The sequence below is a fragment of the Macrobrachium nipponense genome, chromosome 20 (genome assembly GCF_015104395.2).
Source record: "Macrobrachium nipponense isolate FS-2020 chromosome 20, ASM1510439v2, whole genome shotgun sequence".
In the NCBI taxonomy this organism is placed as follows: Eukaryota; Metazoa; Arthropoda; class Malacostraca; order Decapoda; family Palaemonidae; genus Macrobrachium; species Macrobrachium nipponense.
Window position 1 is genome coordinate 2,315,561 of NC_061089.1, and position 20,718 is coordinate 2,336,278.

Below are 20,718 nucleotides of genomic sequence, written 5' to 3' on the forward strand. Positions count from 1 at the left end.
GCATATGACACTCTCCCTGCATTCTCCATGAATAACCCTTGGAGAGTAGCGGCTTTCGCCCCTTTCAAGGATGGCCTTATCTCCATCCCGGAGTGCGGAACTCGAAGGATTGAGGACTTCGAGTTCCACCCTGCAAATTTACAGCCTCCTTTCATGGGGTATGCCAGGCTGATGGAGGCAGCGCTGAATAGGGAGGACAAGATCCCGAGGGAAACAGTCCTATATAGCAGGGATCACGCTCAGAGGGAATGGCTTCACTGCTTAGAAGACTGGGATTGCTTTAACACCAGGCTTCAAGCTTTTAAGAGCCCTTTCACGATCTTCATGACGGAAGAGGAAGCTCCACTTCCCTTCCTGATGAAGATAGCCGATGTCACCATCCAGGCAGGCTTGAAAGGTGAACCATTGCCTCAGCTAAGAGAAGCAGACCCCACATCTCCTCTTCTCCCTTCGTTTGGCGATATGTGGGAGGACTTGCCAGCCACCTTTACGGTGGGTAAGTTTAAACCGGACTGTGCCATGGACCAGTTCGGCGAGAAACTTCCCAGGCTTCCGGACAACCTCATCCAAGCGGAGTTCGAGGCAAGGTCCAGGTTGGCAAGGACATTGAACACAATGGTCATGACGGAAGTAGCGGCCCTCTCCTATGCGTCCGAGCCGCTCTTCAAGCTGTTGGCAAAGTCGCAGACTCATACAGTCCAATTGGACTTGTATGAGTTTGTGGTGGCAAGAGTCAACTGCCGGAAACATGTCCTCCAGGAAGCAACTATTAGGCACGAGCCAAATAAGTTGCTTTCCTCCAACATTTGGGGGGTGGACCTCTTCCCGGAGTCGGCAGTTAAAGAGGTCCAGAACGAAGCGACGAGGCTCAACCAGAGTCTCAGAGATCGTTGGGGCCTCTCTGCAAAAAGGAAGCAGGACAGTTCTTCTTCAGGGAAGAAACTGAAGAAGACGAAGAGGTTAGGTTTCAACCGTACCAAAAGAAACCACAGCACTTTGTCCAGACAGTCTAGGCAGTCCCGGTCACCCAACCAGGACAACCCGCTGCAACGAAAGACCAGACTCAGCCCATCCTCTTGATCTCACCTCAGGCACAACCTTCCACCTCTTACGCTGTTTCCCCGGCGTTCAACTCCGTGTATGAAGGCCAGGCCTTTCATCACTTTAACCGGTTTGCCAGGGGAAGCAGGGCCAGAGGTGCTTTTCGCCAAAGAGAAACAGGCAGAGTCATTAATAGGGGCAAACACTTCCGTGGCGGACGTGGAGCTCACCCCGCACAGCAACAGTGAGATCTCCAAGGTAGGAGGGAGGCTATTCCTCTTCCGGCACCGGTGGGGGTTCAGCAAATGGGCACAAAGTATTGTGTCAAAGGGTCTGGGTTGGAGCTGGATCGAAGGCCCCCCTCCACCCAGACCATTCCTTCAACTTCCATCGAAGGAATTGACAGATTATGCAGAGGAACTCCTTCAGAAAGGAGCAATATCGAGAGTCAAGCATTTAAAGTTTCAAGGTTGCTTGTTCAGCGTGCCAAAGAAAAGCTCATTAAAAAGAAGAGAATCTTAGACTTGTCCCAGTTAAACTTATCCATTCGCTGCGACAAGTTCAAAATGCTGACCATCTCGCAGGTACGGACCTTACTTCCCCGTGGGGCCGTCACCACCTCTATCGATCTTACAGACGCATACTATCATATCCCAATTGCGAGACACTTTCGCCCTTACCTAGGCTTCAAACTAGGAGACCAGGCATTCTCGTTCAAGGTGATGCCCTTCGGACTGAACGTAGCTCCCAGGGTATTCACGAAAATAGCGGAAGTAGTTGTTCAACAACTAAGGTCGCAATGGGATAATGGTAGTAGCGTACCTCGACAATTGGCTGATCTGGGCGTCAACCGTCGAGGAATGCCGCAAAGCCACAAAGAAAGTGATTCAATTCCTGGAATACCTGGGGTTCCAGATAAACAGGGAAAAGTCAAGACTCACTCCGGAGTCTCGATTTCAATGGCTCGGCATTCAATGGGACTTAGCCTCTCACAATCTGTCAATTCCGGTATCCAAGAGGAAGGAAATAACGAAGTCAGTAAAGCAAATTCTAAAGTACAAATATGCTTCAAGGAGAAACCAGGAAAGGATCCTAGGTTCTCTCCAGTTTGCTTCAGTGACAAACGTCTTGATGAAAGCAAAACTGAAAGACATAAACCGGATTTGGCGCTCAAGAGCAAATGTCAAATCCCGGGACAAGTTGTCAGCAATCCCGCAAATTCTTCGCAACCGTCTGTGTCCATGGACACAGTCGGAGAATCTGTCCATGTCGGTGCCTCTTCAATACCCTCCTCCAGTGTTAACTATCCACACAGACGCTTCACTAAGCGGCTGGGGAGGGTACTCTCAGTTCAGAAAAGTTCAGGGAACTTGGTCACCACAGTTCCGCCAGCTTCACATAAATGTATTGGAAGCCATGGCAGTATTTCTTACCCTGAAGAGGCTCCTTCTACCAAAGAACTCTCACGTAAAATTGGTTCTGGACAACGCAGTAGTAGTTCACTGCATCAACAGGGGAGGATCCAAATCAAGACATCTGAACCATGTCATGATAGCCATCTTTTCCCTAGCGGACAAGTACAAATGGCATCTTTCCTCCACCCACCTAGCGGGAGTAAGGAATGTGATAGCAGACACTCTATCCCGGTCAGTTCCCTTGGAGTCAGAATGGTCCCTAGACAACAGTTTGTTCCAGTGGATATGCCGGAGTGTTCCAGGTCTCCAAGTAGATCTTTTCGCCTCTCAAGCGAACCACAAGCTTCCATGCTATGTGGCTCCCAACCTGGACCCTCTGGCATATGCCACAGACGCTCTGTCCATAGACTGGAACCGATGGAAGAAGATTTACATCTTTCCTCCAGTGAATCTTCTTCTGAAAGTTCTGAACAAACTCAGGACTTTCAAGGGGCAAGTGGCCCTAGTAGCCCCGGACTGGCCGAAGAGCAACTGGTACCCTCTGCTTCTGGAATTGGGTCTTCGCCCTCAACGGATTCCCAATCCCAGACTCTCTCAGTCAGTACAAATAAGGACTGTGTTCGCTTCCTCAGGAATTCTCAAAACCCTAACTTTATGGACTTCATGACGTTTGCGGCTAAAAAAGATGCAGGTATAGATCCCCAGAATATCCTTTTCCTGGAATCAGATAAAAGGGATTCAACTCTGAGACAGTATGACGCTGCAGTCAAGAAGTTGGCATCTTTCCTGAAGGAATCAAACATCAAAACCATGACTATTAATTCAGCTATATCCTTTTTAGGTCTTTGTTTGAAAAGGGTTAGCAGCTAGCACTATTACTACTAACAAGTCAGCCTTGAAGAAGATCTTCCAGCTGGGTTTTAATATAGACTTAACAGATTCTTACTTTACGTCTATTCCCAAGGCTTGTGGTAGACTTAGACCTTCCGTAAGGCCTACTTCAGTGTCATGGTTTCTAAATGACGTCCTCAAACTGGCTTCAGACACTGACAACTCTACATGTACCTTCATAATGCTTTTAAGAAAGATGCTATTTTTGCTAAGTCTGGCTTCAGGAGCTAGGATTTCAGAACTGTCGGCTCTATCCAGAGATGCGGGCATATAGAATTCCTCCCCTCAGGAGAAGTTCTACTCTCCCCGGATCGCAGCTTTTTAGCTAAAAATGAGGATCCTCTATTAAGATGGGAACCTTGGAAAGTCATCCCTCTCCCACAAGACCCTTCTCTTTGTCCAGTGATGACCTTACGAGCCTTTCTGTCTAGGACATCCTCTTCTTCTTCGGGTCCCCTCTTTAGGAGAGAAAAAGGTGGTACTTTATCGATTAAAGGTATAAAGACACAGATCCTCATATTAAACAAGCAAACCCTGAATCATTCCCTAAAGCCCACGATGTCAGTGCAGTAGCCACCTCCATTAACTATTTCCAACACATGAACTTTGATGACTTGAAAAAGTATACTGGATGGAAATCACCGACAGTTTTTAAGCGTCACTATTTAGTCCTTGGAATCCTTAAAATTTCCAGCAGTGGCCGCGGGGAACATAGTTTCCCCTAACATTGCTCAGTAGTTGTAGTTGAAGATCCAGATCTCCTTTCTACCTGCCTCAATTAACATTTCATCTAACCTGCCGTTATGCTCTACACTTCGCCTTTTAGCCTTAGCTGCTTATAATTATGGCTTAGTGGCATGTCTCTTATTTTTTTGCTAGGGACACCCACAATAATTTGTATCTTATGAAATTTCTTGAGTGTGGTTCCCTTATTTTAATGCTAGGGTTCCACACTCCTACCTTGTATATATTCTTTAAAGATTTGTATTGTTATGAATTACTGATTCTTAGATAATAAGTGAATATTTACTTGTGTAATTTCATAACTCATACTCAGAGAATAAGATGAAATATGTTTAGATTTAAGTTTTTTGTACATATTTCTAGTAAGTCCTCTTTGGTTTTGTTATTCTATGTGTATACCTTATTCTCTAATTATATTATTGTAGGTTACTTTTAGTTTTATTGAGACCCTTTTATTTCTTTCAATCTTGTGCTATTTTCTCTGGTACTATTTCACGCAGCGACACGAACTGAGCCCAGAAAAAGGATTTTGACGTAGGAAAAATCTATTTCTGGGCGATGGGTTCGTGTCACCCAGTGAAATCCCACCCTGCCCTTGCCCTGTCGCCCAAGATTGCCTGCTAACTTCAGGATGGCCACCAGAGGCGCGGCAGTCGGCGTGGCGTGGGGTGTAGTGGTAGTAGTTGCCGCCTCGACCTGTGGGTCGGCTCTCTCAGTTGGGGATTTTGGTGTGGGAGAATTCTAAATGGCAAGAAGTTCGTGGTAGTGGTCTCACTCGCCCCAGTTACCATACCGACACCCTTCTTTTATTTGGGTGAGCGAGTCAGTTATACTGACATCTTTTTGAATTATTTTTACTCTGGTATTTGTTAGCTCATTTACCTTAGAAATAATGAACTAAAGGATTATTTCACTGGGCGACACGAACCCTTCGCCCAGAAATAGATTTTTCCTACGTCAAAATCCTTTTATGAGAACCCTAAGGAAAGCATTCTATGACATTTTAGAGTAGTGCATAAAAGCATGAATGGAAACATTGAAGGGCTCCAACAAGTTACTTCCCAATGTAACTTCATTAATACATAATCCTTCTGTAAGGATGCGTTTGAGGAGTCTGTTGTGGTTAAAAACTTAAAAAGCAAGCCCAACAACAGATTTGTACAGAGTACTCTCTTTTGGAAAAAAAGGGAATTTAGGCAACAAAAACCCAAAACTTTCCCTTGCCCAACCCAAAAAGGCTTGCTTATAAAAGAAAGTATTCAGTCACCCCAAATATTTTTCTCTCAAAGACAGGTAGGTGGTCAGAAGGGACGCCATCTCACAAAGGGACATTAAAAACAGCAAGAAAATCTTTTTCACAAAGTCCAAAGACCTTCTTATAGGAAAAAGAAAAGCTACACCTGGAATGCCTATCAAGGGCAGAGGTAGAGGAAGAGGCGGATACCAATAGAAATAGTAATATGGTTGGAGGTCAACTTTGATGACACCACAGGCAACAGAAGTTTCTGCCTTGGGGACACAGCATTTTAAATGGGCTGGGGCAGAAATGGTCTCACCCCTCCCCCCTCTGGAATATTATGTGCAGAAAGGCCCTGTTAATGGGAGCTTATAGAGAAAAATGTGCATATTTACCACCAAGCACTTCTCTTTAAGTGTTCCCAAAATGGATTCCTCCAAACGAAGTGATCCTAGACCTATCAACATTCAGCAAGTGCATTGTTTGCCGAATTTTCCAGATAACTACCATTGCCCTAATACATTCAATTATTCTTAAAGGGACTTGGACAACTATAGATCTGAAAGATGCACACTGGCAGGTCCCTGTTGCGGTTCCCTTTCGTCCTTTCCTAAGGCTCCAGATAGAGGAAGAGATGTACAGGTTCAAAGTAATACCCTGGGGGGAACCCATAAGTTAAGTGTGCATGAAAAATCTAAGAGCAATGGTCAACTGACTACAGTCAGAAGGTTTTATGGTAAATTGGCAAAATCCCACCTCACACCCAGCAGATGCTTCCAGTAGCTGGGACTGTGTTGGGATTCTTTTCACGGCCCATTGTCTCTCCCCATCATACTCAAAACAGAATAAGGCAAGTCCTCAAAATGTGCCTTGCACAGCCAAGAGTTTCCAAATGGCAATTACAATGAATAACAGGCTTGTTGCAATTTGCATCAATAATAGATCCAATACTCAAATTACAAAAAATGAATGTGAACAAATTCTAGCTATTACATGCAACAAACAAGATGCGAGACTAACCCCATCGAAAGATTAAAAAAGTTGGCGAGCTACTTCAGCCTTGATCCCGACAGGAATCTCTGGCAAAACAGGTCACCCTAACTCCTCAGCCTGTAAGAGTGACATACACATAGATGCCTTGTTGACAGGTTGGGAGGGCATTGGGAGGACTTTCAAGTGACAGGGAGGTGGTCAGCTACTCTGAGGAATTGTATCAATTTCCTGGAGCTGATGGCTGTCTTTTTGTCTCTCAAAAACTTATACTTCCAGAAGAGAGACATTTGGTTGGTTCTAGACAACATGACTGCAATGTCCTACATCGAGAGGTTGGGATGATGCTCACCTCCTCTCAATATGGTGCAAGCAAGGATGTGGGACTTGTCTGCAATTCACCCGCTCAATGAAATAGTAGACTCCCTATCAAGGAAAACGACAGCCTCAACAGAGTGGATGTTAGACAACCACTCATTTCAGAAAATAGCCACCATGCTTCCACAACTGGAAGCGGTCCTGTTCGCCTCATAAGAGAATCACAAACTGCCAATTGAGCAACAGCAAGAGATGCCTTCCTACAAGACTGGAACAAATGGAGACCGATGTATCTTCTTCCTCTATTGTTCTAGATTTCAAGGGTATGGAGCAAACTCCTACCCTTCAAAGGAACAGCTTACTTAATAGCACCAAACTGGCCAAACAGGCATGAGTTCCTATTACTTTAATAACAGGCGAAGAGATAAATTCCAATGCTGTCCACTATTTTATCCCAATCAGTAGGAAGAAAAGTCGTTTAAGGTTCCTCCCTTTTGAGCTGAGACTTTCACAGGTGGAATTTTTAAATAATACCTACCATGAAAATTACTCACCCAACATGGCTAGGTACCTAGTGCAAAAACTAAAGATTTCATATATCCAGCAATACCAGTTTATATGGAAGATATGGTTAGATTATATCCATACTGAGAGCCCAGTCAAAAATTCTAGGGAAACAATTTTAAAATTTCTCATCCCTTTTGAAGACAATTGCCTTGCAGTTACAACAATCATGGCATACAAGGCAGCATTAACAGAACCATTGATTTGTAAATTCGAGGTTGACTCTGGTATAGAAATTGTCACTTCCCTTCTGCAGTCCTTCGCACTACAAATATGCTTAAACTTCAATTAGCCCCTTGAGAACTCAACAGCAACTACCTGATTTTTAGTAGTACTGTACACAAGAGAATATCTAATCAGTTGATATTATATTTCATCTCAAATAATTAGGCAGTTTTCCAGTTCATCTTTTAACATTTTGTAACTTGCCCTGGTTTACAAGCTGGTTTAATAATCTTCGTTGGCAAAAAAACCTTTATTATATTTTTTACATCTTATGGACAGATATTGACTTGTAATAATCATGCACAATATATGAGAGAGAGAGAGAGAGAGAGAGAGAGAGAGAGAGAGAGAGAGAGAGAGAGAGAGAGAGAGAGAGAGAGAGAAGTTTGACCAGACCACTGAGCTGATTATCAGCTCTCACAGGGTGGGCCCAAAGGATTTGCTTTTACTGTATATTTATTTTGTCAATTAAATCACAATTTTACAAAAACTATATACTAACTGGATTCATTTCAAATGTTGAAGCTTCAGACAAAATTCACTAATTGACTTATTTCCAAAACTTGATGTTCACTGCTGATTATACTTTGGACATTCACACCATAAATGTTTGTTATCATTATTTTAAATTCAGATAATTCAGGAACAGGGTTATATGGATTAGGTATTCATTACATTTCTGTGTGTTAGATGAATTACTTGTGTATGTATGTCTCTCTTTTTGGTTTGATGAACTCCATTTTCCAACACTAGGTTTTATTTTTTTAATGTATTACTGTCAGGTTTTTCATTCCATATGCTTTGCCATTTTTTTATATTAGTTATTTTCATATGAGTTATATAATCATTATGGGATATATACATTTGATCTTGTCATCTGGGCTGCTTCTTTGGCTGCTTCATCAGCTCCTTGATTTCCTTTAATCTCTATACGTCTGTATGGGCTGGGATCCTACATATTTTTATAGTTTTCTCATTATTATATAACTTAATTGGTTGTACGATATTACATCTTCATTTATAACTTTGAATTGCTTCTACAGCACTTCTCGAGTCACTAATAATCCAATCACAAGACTACTGATTACTGAATGATGCTTGTTTAATTTTTTTTATGGCTGATGCAATTGCACACAACTTTGGCATTATTAAGCAGAGAGAATTGATATGTTTCATCTTAGGATACTGCTGCAGATCCCACTCTGTACCTGCTCCCCATAATCCTTTCCTCTATGTAATTATTCCTTTGAAGAGTGTTACTAATACTTCTTTCTCCCTGAGCAGTGTTGCCAACTGCTCCTTCTCAACCCACCCAACTTTCCCAGCCCACAAAACCCTGGCAACTCTTTCCCCAGCCTCCTATCCTTCTAACCCTTTCTCAACCTGTTTATAACTGAAAGCAGTGTTACCAACACTTTTTTAGGTCTACGCAGCATTACCAACCATCTTGAGAGCATGTTTTTAATTTTAATTAATTGTATATACTCTATTTTATAATTATATACATATAAATTTTCATAATCAAATTTATTATTTGGATACTTACCTACTGTTAAATTTAGCTATATCTCCTCGCCTAATTGGCTGGGAGATATAGCTAAATTTAACAGTAAGATTCATCTCAAATAATATATTTTATAAACATTGTTAATCTATCTAAAAAATCAACACTGGCACTAATACATTATGGAGGAGTAATGATAGTTTATATTTGACAACGTCTCCAAAGGTTGTGTGTGTGAGAGAGAGAGAGAGAGAGAGAGAGAGAGAGAGAGAGAGAGAGAGAGAGAGAGAGAGGAAGAAGAGAAGAGAGAGAGAGAGAGAGATTGGTGGAAGAATGAATGGGAGTGGTTAAATGGCGGTCGGAAGCATGTCTGTTGTGGCGCTCTGTACTGAGTCAGTGGAAGTCTGTTACCAGAGTCAAGCAGTGAGGCGTCTGGTGAAGTCAGAGTTGGTTTTGACAGCAGTTATCCTTTTGTGGTTAGTTGTTTTGGTGTTATTTAATAGATTTTGGGGTTGTGAAGTTGTTGTGCGTGTGTCTGTCTGGTTGTGGTGAGGTTAAGGAGGTTGGTGGTGCATTTTCGGTGTCTGTGAGTGGTAGTTGGGGAGTGTTGGTTTTGGCGGGTTGTTGTGCTTCTGTAAGTCGTGTGGTTGTGTTCTTTCGGGCTGTTGGTGTTCGTCTGCAGTGATTTGTCGGGTTATTGAGTTGTTGTGGGGTTGTGGGTCTCAGGTGGTTGGGTTGTGTTTGGTTGTCGGCGGTGGTTGTGTGTCGGCTAGCCTATAGCTATATCCGGCGGACAGCACAGCCTAGCCCTGAGTATCAGAAGCCAGAGGTGAGTACGTACCTGTTTGTGTTTTGTGTGTTTGGTGTTTCATTGAACCAATTGTCCTGCAGGTTAAAGGTAACGTAAAGGGGAAAGTGTGAGTGTGGGAAATTTTGTTAGCTGGTACGATTAACGTAACTGTGGGGAGTTTACTTGTTTTTTCTAAGCTTGTGATCCCGCCACATTATTTTTTGGCGCTTGAACAAGGACTGCTGGTGTGGCAGCTGCAGGACAATTGGTCTAGGCTAGTGTGTATGAGTGGTGAGAAAGTTTGGGATGGAAGGATTGAGTGAGGTGGAGAGGCTGAAGGAAGAGTTGAGGTTGGAGAGGGAAGTAAGAGGACAATTGGAAGTGGATAATGAGAGGTTAAGGGTAGAGTGTGAGGAGCTGAAGAGCAAGTTAGAGGAAATGAGAGGAATGCTAAGGAGTGCAAAAGTGGAAATGAAAGAAGTGAAAGGAGCAGAAGAGAGAATGGTTGAGAAAATGGACGAAAAATTCTTAGTGATGATGAATGCAGTGCAGGAGATGATAAAAGGGTTCATGGGAGAGGGAGCTGTAGGAGGTAGGTCTACTAGGTCTTGTGATAGGCCAGAAGTGGTAAAGACAGTGGAAGAGCGAGTGGATGAAACTACGAGTGACAAAGGTGACTTGGTTGTGATAGGTAAAGGAAAGAAGGGAAAGAGACAGGATAAGGATAAACCTGAGGACAAGAATAAGAAGGGGGCTGAGGAAAAGAAGATGACTAAGGGAAAGGATGACGGACAGGATGAGACTAGGACTGAATACATTGGGGAAAGGACTGACAGTGATTTGGATAGCGGTGAGTGGAAACAGGTGGGTAGAAAGAAGGGTAAGAAGAGCATAATCAGGAGCATGGATGTTAGAATGGAAGTTGATTCGCTGTATTCGGACGAGGTTAAGAGGGATGAGAATGTTAGTAGCGAAAGTGAGACTGAGCGGGAAGTACGAAAGGCTGTATATATGAGAGATACCTAGATGTGCACAATACGAGGAACATGGTAGTAGGGACATAGGGGATTTTTTTAAGGAATATGAAAGGTATTGTGAGGCAAAGTATGGGGATAACAAGAGAGTCTGGGCAAGAGAGTTGGGTAGCTTTTTGACGGGATTTTTGTTGAATATGTATGGGGTAATGATGAGTGTGGGGAATGTGCCTTATGAGAGTTTGAAAGCCAGGATTGTGGAACAGGCGAAGAGGATGAAGAGTAGTGTTGGATATAGGAGAAAACATGGTTTTGATGAGGTATGAATTAATGTTGGTGAGTCATTGTCGATGTATGTGTGCAGGTTGGAAACATTAGCCAGGAAAAAGTTTGGGGTTGAAGGGATAAATGAGTGTAAAGAGTTAGTGAGGAAGTTGTTGGCGACTGTGCCTGAGAGTGTATATGAGTTTGTAAATCTGAAACGCAAGGAGAAAATACGATGGACGAATGAAAGGTTGTCGTGGAATGACATTTTGGAAATAGTAGAGGATTAGGAGTTGGATAGGTGTATGAAAGAGAGTAGAAGTGTTAGTGTTAGGACTGAAGTGGCTGATGTTATACCAGAGTTTAAGAGCTATAGGGAGGCGGTTTTGGAAGGGCCAAGGCGAATGGCAGAGCGAGTGGTTGATAGGAGCGTTAGAGCCAGTAACGTAAGTATGGTTAGCCCTAAGAGAGATCGGAGTGCAAGCGTTGGAAGAGTAGGGTCAGTTAGTCGTGAACGAGAGCAGCAGTGTTACAGATGTGGAAAGCTAGGGCACAGGAAGAATGAATGTCGGTGGGCATTGGGAGCGTGCTTCGGGTGTGGGCAAACAGGGCATTTAGTGAGCGAGTGTAAGAAAGATGGGGATATTAAATGTTACAGGTGTGGGCAAGTAGGGCATATAGCAAGTGGATGTCGAGGTACTCGTGTGACTGAGGTTTGCGGTAATTGCGGGAAGAATGGGCATTATGCTAGGATGTGTAAGGAAAAGCGGGCAAAATGTGTTGAATGTGGAATGGAAGGTCATGTGGCGAGTGTGTGTAGGCGAAAGAGGGTGAGTCAGGTTGGGAGTTCGGGAAACTAGGTACAAAGGGGATTCAGTTGGGTGGGTCCTCTGGTGTGCGGTCAGTAAGAGTGATGCATGTGCGTGAAGGATTGTTGCATGAAAAAGGGTTTGGAGGAAGAGCTCATGAATGTATGAGTGTAAAAGTGAGGTGCAAAGGGGTGTGTTTGGTTGCTTTGATTGATACTGGGTGCAGTGTCAATGTTCTTTTTAAGAATGGATGTGACAAGTTGCGGAGTGAGTGTGAAATTAGGAAATGTAAAGGGGAGGTACAAGGAATAGGAAATTTAGGTATGGCTGTGGTGGGAATGTTGCGTGAAAATGTAGAAATCGAAGGGGTAGTGATGGATGAAGGTGACTTTTATGTGATCGAGGGATGAGTGATAAGTATGATATGTTGTTAGGATACAGGTTCCTGCAGAAGTGTGGGATGGTGGTCCATCCGAGCAGGAAGCTTGGATAGGGATGGAGGGGTAAGCAGTAAAATATGGAAGGGAGTGCCGTTGGTTGCGAAAGAGAGTGTAAAAGTGCCGTGAGAAGTTGTTAGTGTGAAAGTTGCGTGGCCCGATAGTCTTGGGATTGTCAAAGGTGACAAGTGTGCATATGTGGTTGAGGGTATGGATGCGAACAAGTTGGTAAGAGTGAGCGTGCATGTGTACGACGGGATTTTGGATATGGAGAATCCTCGGGTTTTTGTGGCCTCATTGCCAAGTGTTAGGAAAAAGCGAGTGCGGGGTATATGTGAAGGTGATTGTGTGGGGTTGTTGTATACGTTGGTGGATGTGGATGATGAAAGATATGTTAGGGTACGGCGGGTGATGACAGGTAGCATGAAAGAAAGTGATGAGTGGAAGTATGATGAGTTGAGAGAAAGAATTGAGGTGAATGAAAATGGTGATGACGAGAGGGAGCGGTTGATGCAGATGTTGTGGGATAGGCGGGGTGCGTTGAGTCGGGGTGACGAGGATTTAAGGGGATCTAAGCTTCCAGAATTCAAGATAGTTTTGAATGATGATACCCCCATATATCAGCGTCCCCGACACTTTTCTGCGCCTATTGCCCGAGAGATTAAGGAACAGTGTGAGGAACTTGAGAGAGTGGGAGTGATCAAGAGGAGCAAGAGTGCTTGGAATAGTCCCATGGTCCCAGTACGCAAGACAGACGGGAGTTTGAGGATGTGTGTGGATTACAGGAAGGTGAATGAAGTGACTGTGAAGGAGCGATTTCCAATGAATGTGGTGTCTGATTGTAAATAAGATGCATGGGATGAGAGTGTTCACAAAATTGGATTTGGTAAGGGGCTATTACCAGATGCCTCTTGAGGAAGGGAGCATGCATGTTACGGCTTTTTCGAGTGGTAGCTGCCACTATCAATTCAAGAGGTTAAGTTTTGGATTGGCTAATGTGCCTGCTGCCTTCCAGAGGGCGATGAATGTAGTTTTGGCTGGTTTTGATAGAAGGAAGGTGACTGTGTTTATAGATGACATTTTGATTGCAAGTGAGACTGTTGAGGAGAATGTGGAACTGCTTGAGAAGGTGTTAGAACGGTTGGAAGAGGTTGGAGTGAAAGTGAAGCTGGAGAAGTGTATGTGGTTGGCTGGGAAAGTGGAATTTCTGGGTCATAAGGTGAGTGCGAGTGGTGTAAGGAAAAGAGAAAAGTTTGTGGAAAAAGTAAAGGAGTTTCCACATCCCCAGACCGTGCAGGAGTTAAAGGGTTTTTTGGGTTGGATTGAGTTTGGGAGGAAGTTTATTAGGGATTGTTCGGGTATAGGGAAGCCGTTGACTGAATGGACCGGGAAGAAAAATTGTACTAAGCTGAGGTGGGATGAGCGAATGGTGGGAGCATTTGAGAGATTGAAAGAGGAGGCTGCTAGGGACGTCACCTTGGCTTTTCCAGACTAGTAGAGTGAGGATGCCAGTAAGCTTGAGTTGTATGTCTGAGCTAGTAAAGTCCGGGTTATTGGGAGATTTAGGTTCCATGGAGATAAGTTTAAGTTATGGGAGGGATACTTGGTGCAGATGCAAGAAGTGAATGGGGAGGGACAATTGAGACTGATTGCGTATGTGAGTAAAGCTTTTAATAAAGCAGAGCTGAATTCAGTATTCGGTGGTTGAGAAGGAGCTTGCGGCAATAAGGTTTTGTGTGAAGGCGTTGAAAGTGTTTTTGTATGGGGTAAAATTTATGATAAGGACAGATCATCGGCCGTTAGTTTATATGATCAAGAAGGAAAGTGTGAATGCTAGGATTGCGAGGACAATTGAGGATTTGAGTGAGTTTGATTTTAGCTTAGAATATGTGCCAGGGAGTAAAAATGTGATTGCTGATACGATGTCTAGGATGCATGGTAAGGACAGTGGTGTTGTGAAAAGTGACTGGGATCCGAATATGGTACCTGAGGGGTTGGTTGTAAAAGAGAGGTTTGAAGGGAATGAAAGTGTGTGTGAATGTTTGTTTTCAGCATTGAAAAACTTGGAAGGTAAGGGTCTGGTTGAAGAGGTACCCGGTAGTGTGAATGAGTTGCGAATGAAGTTGATGAGTGATGTGCAGAAGGAAGTGGCATATGCGGAGGAACAAGGTGGGCAAGGAGAAATGTTGCATGAATTGTTGTCAGCAGTAGCTGAGTTGTTTGGAATAAAAGTGTTGTTGTATTTTGGATGGGACAGACCGGTTGAATATCGAGGAAGGGTGAGTACAGGTAATGAACGTGGGGTTTTGATGATTCAGTGTGGGGAATGTGGTTGTAATTGGTTGGTTACAAAAAGGGACTGTGAAGGGGATCTGAGTCAGAATTGTGGAAATGGGGAATTAACTGAGGTAAATGTGATGAGGAGGATTGTGATGTGGATAACCAGGTGGACGTGGTAGTGAATGTGTGTATGCATGGGACTCGAGGGAAAATGGTGACATTTGTCCAAGTAAATGATAGTGAGTACTGTAGTTTGGCTGACACAGGGGCACAAGTTTGCATGAGAGAGAGATTGTATGCTCCTGGGTTGAATAAGATTTGTGTGGATGTGGCTGTCACGTGTGAAGACTGTCAGAGAGGAAAGTATCAGTGTGTGCATGCAAGTCCACCTGTGTTGCGATTGCAGATGAAAGAGCCGTTTGAAATGCTTGTGATTGATTGTGTTACTTTGCCTAGGACTGCGAGAGGACACGTGGGGATGATTGTGATGGTGGATCACATGAGTAAATTTGCCTATGTGGTTCCCATCAAAGATAAGAGGAGTGAAACTGTTGCATGAATGGTGGGTCAACTGATGTTGCCCATGTGTGTGTGTAAGCCGGCAAAAATGTTGAGTGATAATGGACCTGAGTTTGTGGGATGGGAATTTGAAGAAATGTTGTAGGAATGGGGTATTGTGCATGTGTATTCTACTCCATATATGCCCAGTGCAAATGGGTTGGCTGAAAGGACTGTTAGGACGATGACTGAGATTTTGCAAATGATGAGTGAGAGCGACAAGGATTGGGATATGTAAGTAGGACAGGCAATTTGGGTACATAACGCCACACGGCAGCAGAAGAGTATAGGTATGTCTCCTTGTAAATATGTGTTGAATTTTAAAAGGATTGTCAGACTGCATTTGGGTCTGTCAGAAGGTGATCAGGATTTGTGGAAGAAAGCAAGTGAAAGGTTTGAGAGTTTTAAGATTGGGGATAAGGTGTTGAAGGAGGTGGTTGAGATGGGAAGAATGAATGTGAATAAAGTAAGGGAGAAATTTGAAGGGCCTTTTGAGATTTTGGAAGTGGGACCGAGTGGATTGAGTTATGTTTTGGGGAAATTGTGAGTAGGTGGGGGAATGGATGAGGTTAGGGCACACCATAACCAGCTCCGTAAGTGGAGGGAAGTACCACAGTATGTTCAGGAGAATGCAATGAGTGATTGGTTGAGGGTGAATAAGTATGAGCCGACTGTCATGAACAAACTGGTCTGGGAGATCGACAGTTGGTGTTGGTTGAGTATGGAAGAAAACAGAAGAGTGTGGAGAGAGGAAGTAGAAGGGAAAAGCGTGAACGGCATGGTAAGGGGGTCGGAGGTAGGGTGCAAACGGTTGATAAAGCGTGTGCTACGGATGACTTTGGGGGAATGAATGATACTTGTAGTGTATGTGGGTTTGAGTTTACAGGGACAAATAAGACTTCAGTGAGAAGGAAACTGAGTAGTGATGAGGTAGTTGATTAGGTTGGATAAGTCTTTTTGGAGCAGTTTTTGAGAAGTATGGATAGGATGGATAAGTCTTTGCAGGAGTTTGACAGAAGTATGGATGAACTGAGTGGTTTGGTGGCCGAAATAGGGGAGATGTTGGAACCAGAGTTAGAAGACATCGGTGAAGTAGTGAATGGAATTTGGGAGGATGGTAGTGAGGGAGATAATGGGAGTTTGAAAAAAAGTGGTTTGGAAGAAGTCAATGGCAATGTAACTGAAAGAGTGTATGATGGTCCTCAAACAAGATCCAAGGAGCCTGCATCTGAGCATCCTTGGGTGTTGCGAAAGGCAATTTAGTGTGGATGTTGTGAGTGTAAGGAGACGTTGTCAAATGTAACGGGGGAGGTAATATGGAGGAGTAATGATAGTTTATATTTGACAACGTCTCCAAAGGTTGTGTGTGTGAGAGAGAGAGAGAGAGAGAGAGAGAGAGAGAGAGATTGGTGGAAGAATGAATGGGAGTGGTTAAATGGCGATCGGAAGCATGTCTGTTGTGGCGCTCTGTAGTATGTCAGTGGAAGTCTGTTAGACAGTCTAAGCAGTGAGGCATCTGGTGAAGTCAAAGTTGGTTTTGACAGCAGTTATCCTTTTGTGGTTAGTTGTTTTGGTGTTATTTGATAGATTTTGGGGTTGTGAAGTTGTGGTGAGGTTAAGGAGGTTGGTGGTGCATTTTCGGTGTCTGTGAGTGGTGGTTGGGGAGTGTTGGTTTTGGCCTTCTGTAAGTCGTGTGGTTGTCGTATTCTTTCGGGCTGTTGGTGTTCATCTGCAGTGATTTGTCGGGTTATTGAGTGTGTGGGGTTGTTGTGGGTCTGGTGGTTGGGTTGTGTTTGGTTGTCGGCAGTGGTTGTGTGTCGGCTAGCCTATAGCCTATATCCGGCGGACAGCACAGCCTAGCCCTGAGTATCAGAAGCAAGAGGTGAGTACCTGTTTGTGTTTTGTGTGTTTGGTGTTTCATTGAACCAATTGTCCTGCAGGTTAAAGGTAACGTAAAGGGGAAAGTGTGAGTGTGGGAAATTTTGTTAGCTGGTACGATTAACGTAACTGTGGGGAGTTTACTTGTTTTTTCTAAGCTTGTGATCCCGCCACAACATAACAAACAGATGAGAACATAATAATCTAACCTAACCATCCACCTAACAAATGTAGAAGCCAGAGGAATAATTAGCCAAAATAGTTTGAAAGAGACTGACTCTGGCTAAGAAATTTTGGAAAAATACAATCAGAAATAATAAAAGAAAAGAAGGGGTTAACTTACAGACAGCTACAGGAGGATATTCAGTAAAATATATTACATCACACAGAAGAAAAGAAATGAAATGACATTTCCTAAGCAGAGGAGCTTTAGTGGTTGTTGAGATACACAAAAGAATGAGGCCAATGGGTCAAAGGTGCTCATGTGTATACTGTCCTTCTGTGATTGATTTTCTAGTTATTCTTCAACTGTCTTCAAGACTCCAGAAGCTGTGTTTATTGAGATATGAACACTGCAAATTAAAGCTAATTATGATTGATGAGTTTGTTATAAAACAACTATGAATTACAAAGTATGGTTTTGCTGAATACATTTAAATGAAACTTATTTTTATGATAACAGGTTCTTCTCCAGCTACAAAACTGATATTCTTCAAAATGTATATAAGGATATGAATTTCAACTGCATGTCTACAAAAATACCTTGGATGCTTGATGATGAACAACAATGAGACTGTCAACAATGTTGACAGCAAATCTGCCAGTGAGTTCCAAGCGACATATGTATGAACGTTTGAAGGTCCCATCTCTGCAACAGCAATGAGAAAATTTGAGCCTTATATTAAAAGCATAAACTTGAACATAGATTATTTTTCAAACAATGAGAAATTCACAATAACAAAATTTCAGTACATCCCAGTTAAGTGAACACAAATTTGTTCATTTCTAGTCAAGGTGAAATGTACTAAAACAGAAATTCATATCTGACTAAAGTCTCATAGCTTATTATTATTGGAGGTGCAAAACAATGACCACAGAAATAACATATCAACTTTGGTATAATAAGCAATAAACACTGCTGGAAGCTCTTACACAAACAATTATTCATATTATCCATTTAGCAGAAATGATATTTCTGCTAGATGTGTCAAAAGCTTTTACAGTGTGGCTATTTTGTGGTAAATCACCCAATTGCTTTATTACAAATCTTTTAATTGACACCATCCTATTTGTGCATCTGAGCAGTCCTCAAACACACTCCAAGATGAATGTTTCCATCTACCTCCTTAACCACCCCTATTGGCAATAGAATCTTCCAAGTATCTTTCACAAAATATTACCTATTTTCTGGGTTCGACCTGTGTTTGCTGGTGAAAAATCCCTGTAGCTCATTTTTCAAGTATAAATATATCCTAAATATACCAGAGAAAAAGCTAGCATGGTATGCTGAAGTTACTACCCTCAGCGCGAGCACCCCAAGGGGCATCAGTATAAAGTATAGGGGCGAAGTGGAAGCCACTACTCACAGGTCCTCTGCCACTTAGAAGATTCCTCCTCCAAAATCCTCCACGGTGGGAGCCGTTACAAGCGTCACCCACCTTACCTTCCTCTCACTACTACTACTAATACCCACGCGTGTCTTACATTCCTGTATTAGCGACAGTGTGCGATCCACACATTTGTCACTGCTCCCAGGATTTAAGCTCTCTTCGCGATGTCGACTGCAGAACTTCCCTCCACACCTAAGTTGAGTACTTCAATTTACGTGTTTGTAACTTTTATGGTTGAGATGTTTTTCATAGTCACCTTCGGCCCCTCAGAAAAAGTATTGTGGGCGCCATCGGCTGGACCGCCATTTTAGGAGCGTCATCAAAACACGAATGAATTTCACACACTAACTCCACAAAAAAAAATTTTTTTTCATAATATGTTAGGCATTACGTGTTTTTATTAAGGTTGATTTATAATCATCAGTGACATATTATGTATTACGTACTTACTTTATCTGAAGTAAGATAGGGAGTAGGCCTAACTCGTTCATGACTTTTGCTGGGGTATAAAGAGTAGTTGTTTAACTTACACTTTAACAAATCCCCCCCCACCCCCCCAGCGGCTCAGGAGCGGGTTTGCGCCGGTCCTTACATAATTTTATAGTGATGCACAAGGTAATTATTAGGCCACTCGTAGCCTATCATAATCGTTGAGGGAGAGAAGGGAGCCCTGTCCCTCTCTCTCTCTCCCTCTTGTAGTAAGATTACTTATGATTAGTGTTGACACGATCTTAGATAAGTCTTGATTTATGTACGTTGATGATTTTCATTTCACTAAGAGGTTGGATGAGTTGTAACCCCCCTAGCTCGACCTAGCCTAGGCTAGGCATAGGAAGGTAGGCTAGGTGTCCCTTCCCTGGTACCCTTACACACACCCTACTTCCCCCTGTCCGTGCTATGATGCTAGCAGGGAGGATGTCAAAATAGAGACCTTCTCTATCATTGTGATGTTGGATCTACCTCCCTACCGGTCTAGATCGAAAGAATTCGGTTTAGTAGGTTTGGTTGAGGACCACCCGCCCTGCCGGTCTAGATCGAAATATTCGATCTAGTAGGTTTGGTCGAGGACCACCGTCCACCTCAGTCTGGCAGGGGAGGTCAGTTGGCCTACCCTGACCAGTTCTGTTGTGATCTCGGAATCTTAAAATGGATCCATACGGGGTACTCTCCCCTTTTTGCCTAATTTCCTTGCAACTCTTCCATTATACCTCTCTATGAATGTTTTGTATTAGTACTATTTAGTATTTATATAGTTTATGTGTTATTGTAAATACTGGTCTGGTACGCCTTGGCCTAACCCAGCATAGCCTCCCGATCGAGAGTGACCACCGACCAACCACGACGGGCCATGAGCCAGTCGGCCTGCTTCCTTTGAAGGAGTAGGCTACATAGCCTTGGTAAAGGTCTATCTCGGATCGAGTGGGTGGCCAGGCGATCATGACTGGCCACATATACCACCCCCCCTCACTAGTGGGTGTGGGGGGGAGGGCTATTGGTATTAATCAGAAAGTTTAACCCCTTGTGTCTCCGAGTAAACGGCTCCGCTGACTTATAGCGGGCTAGTATCACACCAGTTGGCGGACGTAGTTCCCGATTGTACATTATATAGCTCCGTCGCTCGGTGTTTCGTTCTCCTTCCCCCCCCTTCCCCGGTATGGATTTGGGCTGGGAGTTACACTCCCCCTAAATTAGTGCATGCAGGTTCAGAGAAATTATCCTTCCTGATCCACCACTCCAGCCCTTTCCTCCAGCATTATAGGGGACATTAGGAGACGATTCATTTAGTAGACAGAGCTTCGGGGACTACTCTATAGATAGCTCCGGACCCATAAGGTACCGATGGAGTGTGACTCACCCTCACACTCATTGCCGGAGCATTACACGGTGTTGCCGAAGTTCTATTTTCGCCCTTATTCCCTGCTTCGGTGGGGAAGAAAGGTAGATCAGTGTTTGGCTACGGTAATACATAGCCTTCTGACTCAGCCGTACGCAACAGAGAAGGGAAAAATTTTCCCCCTCTCCGGCACCGGCGGACCTCAGATCCCACATAACGAACCTGTATCTATCCTCTGAGGACGGAATCGAGATCAGGCAAATACACCCAAAGAAATTCTTTATTCATTGTAGTTATTTGAAAATAATTAGCGAATAAATCTTGACCCATCTAAGTTAAGGTGCATGCTCTCTTC

The 20,718-nt window shown here is 43.4% G+C and overlaps 1 protein-coding gene across 1 annotated transcript in view; it reads right to left on the reverse strand.

Annotated features, from left to right (window-relative positions):
• The window catches only part of LOC135221624 (regulator of MON1-CCZ1 complex-like), a 317,999-nt gene that overhangs the window by 179,230 nt on the left and 118,051 nt on the right, over positions 1-20,718 (reverse strand). The window contains exon 6 of the mRNA XM_064259288.1: positions 17,674-17,787. Coding sequence (XP_064115358.1) covers positions 17,674-17,787 — 114 coding nt within the window. The remainder of the gene's footprint in view (positions 1-17,673; positions 17,788-20,718) is intronic.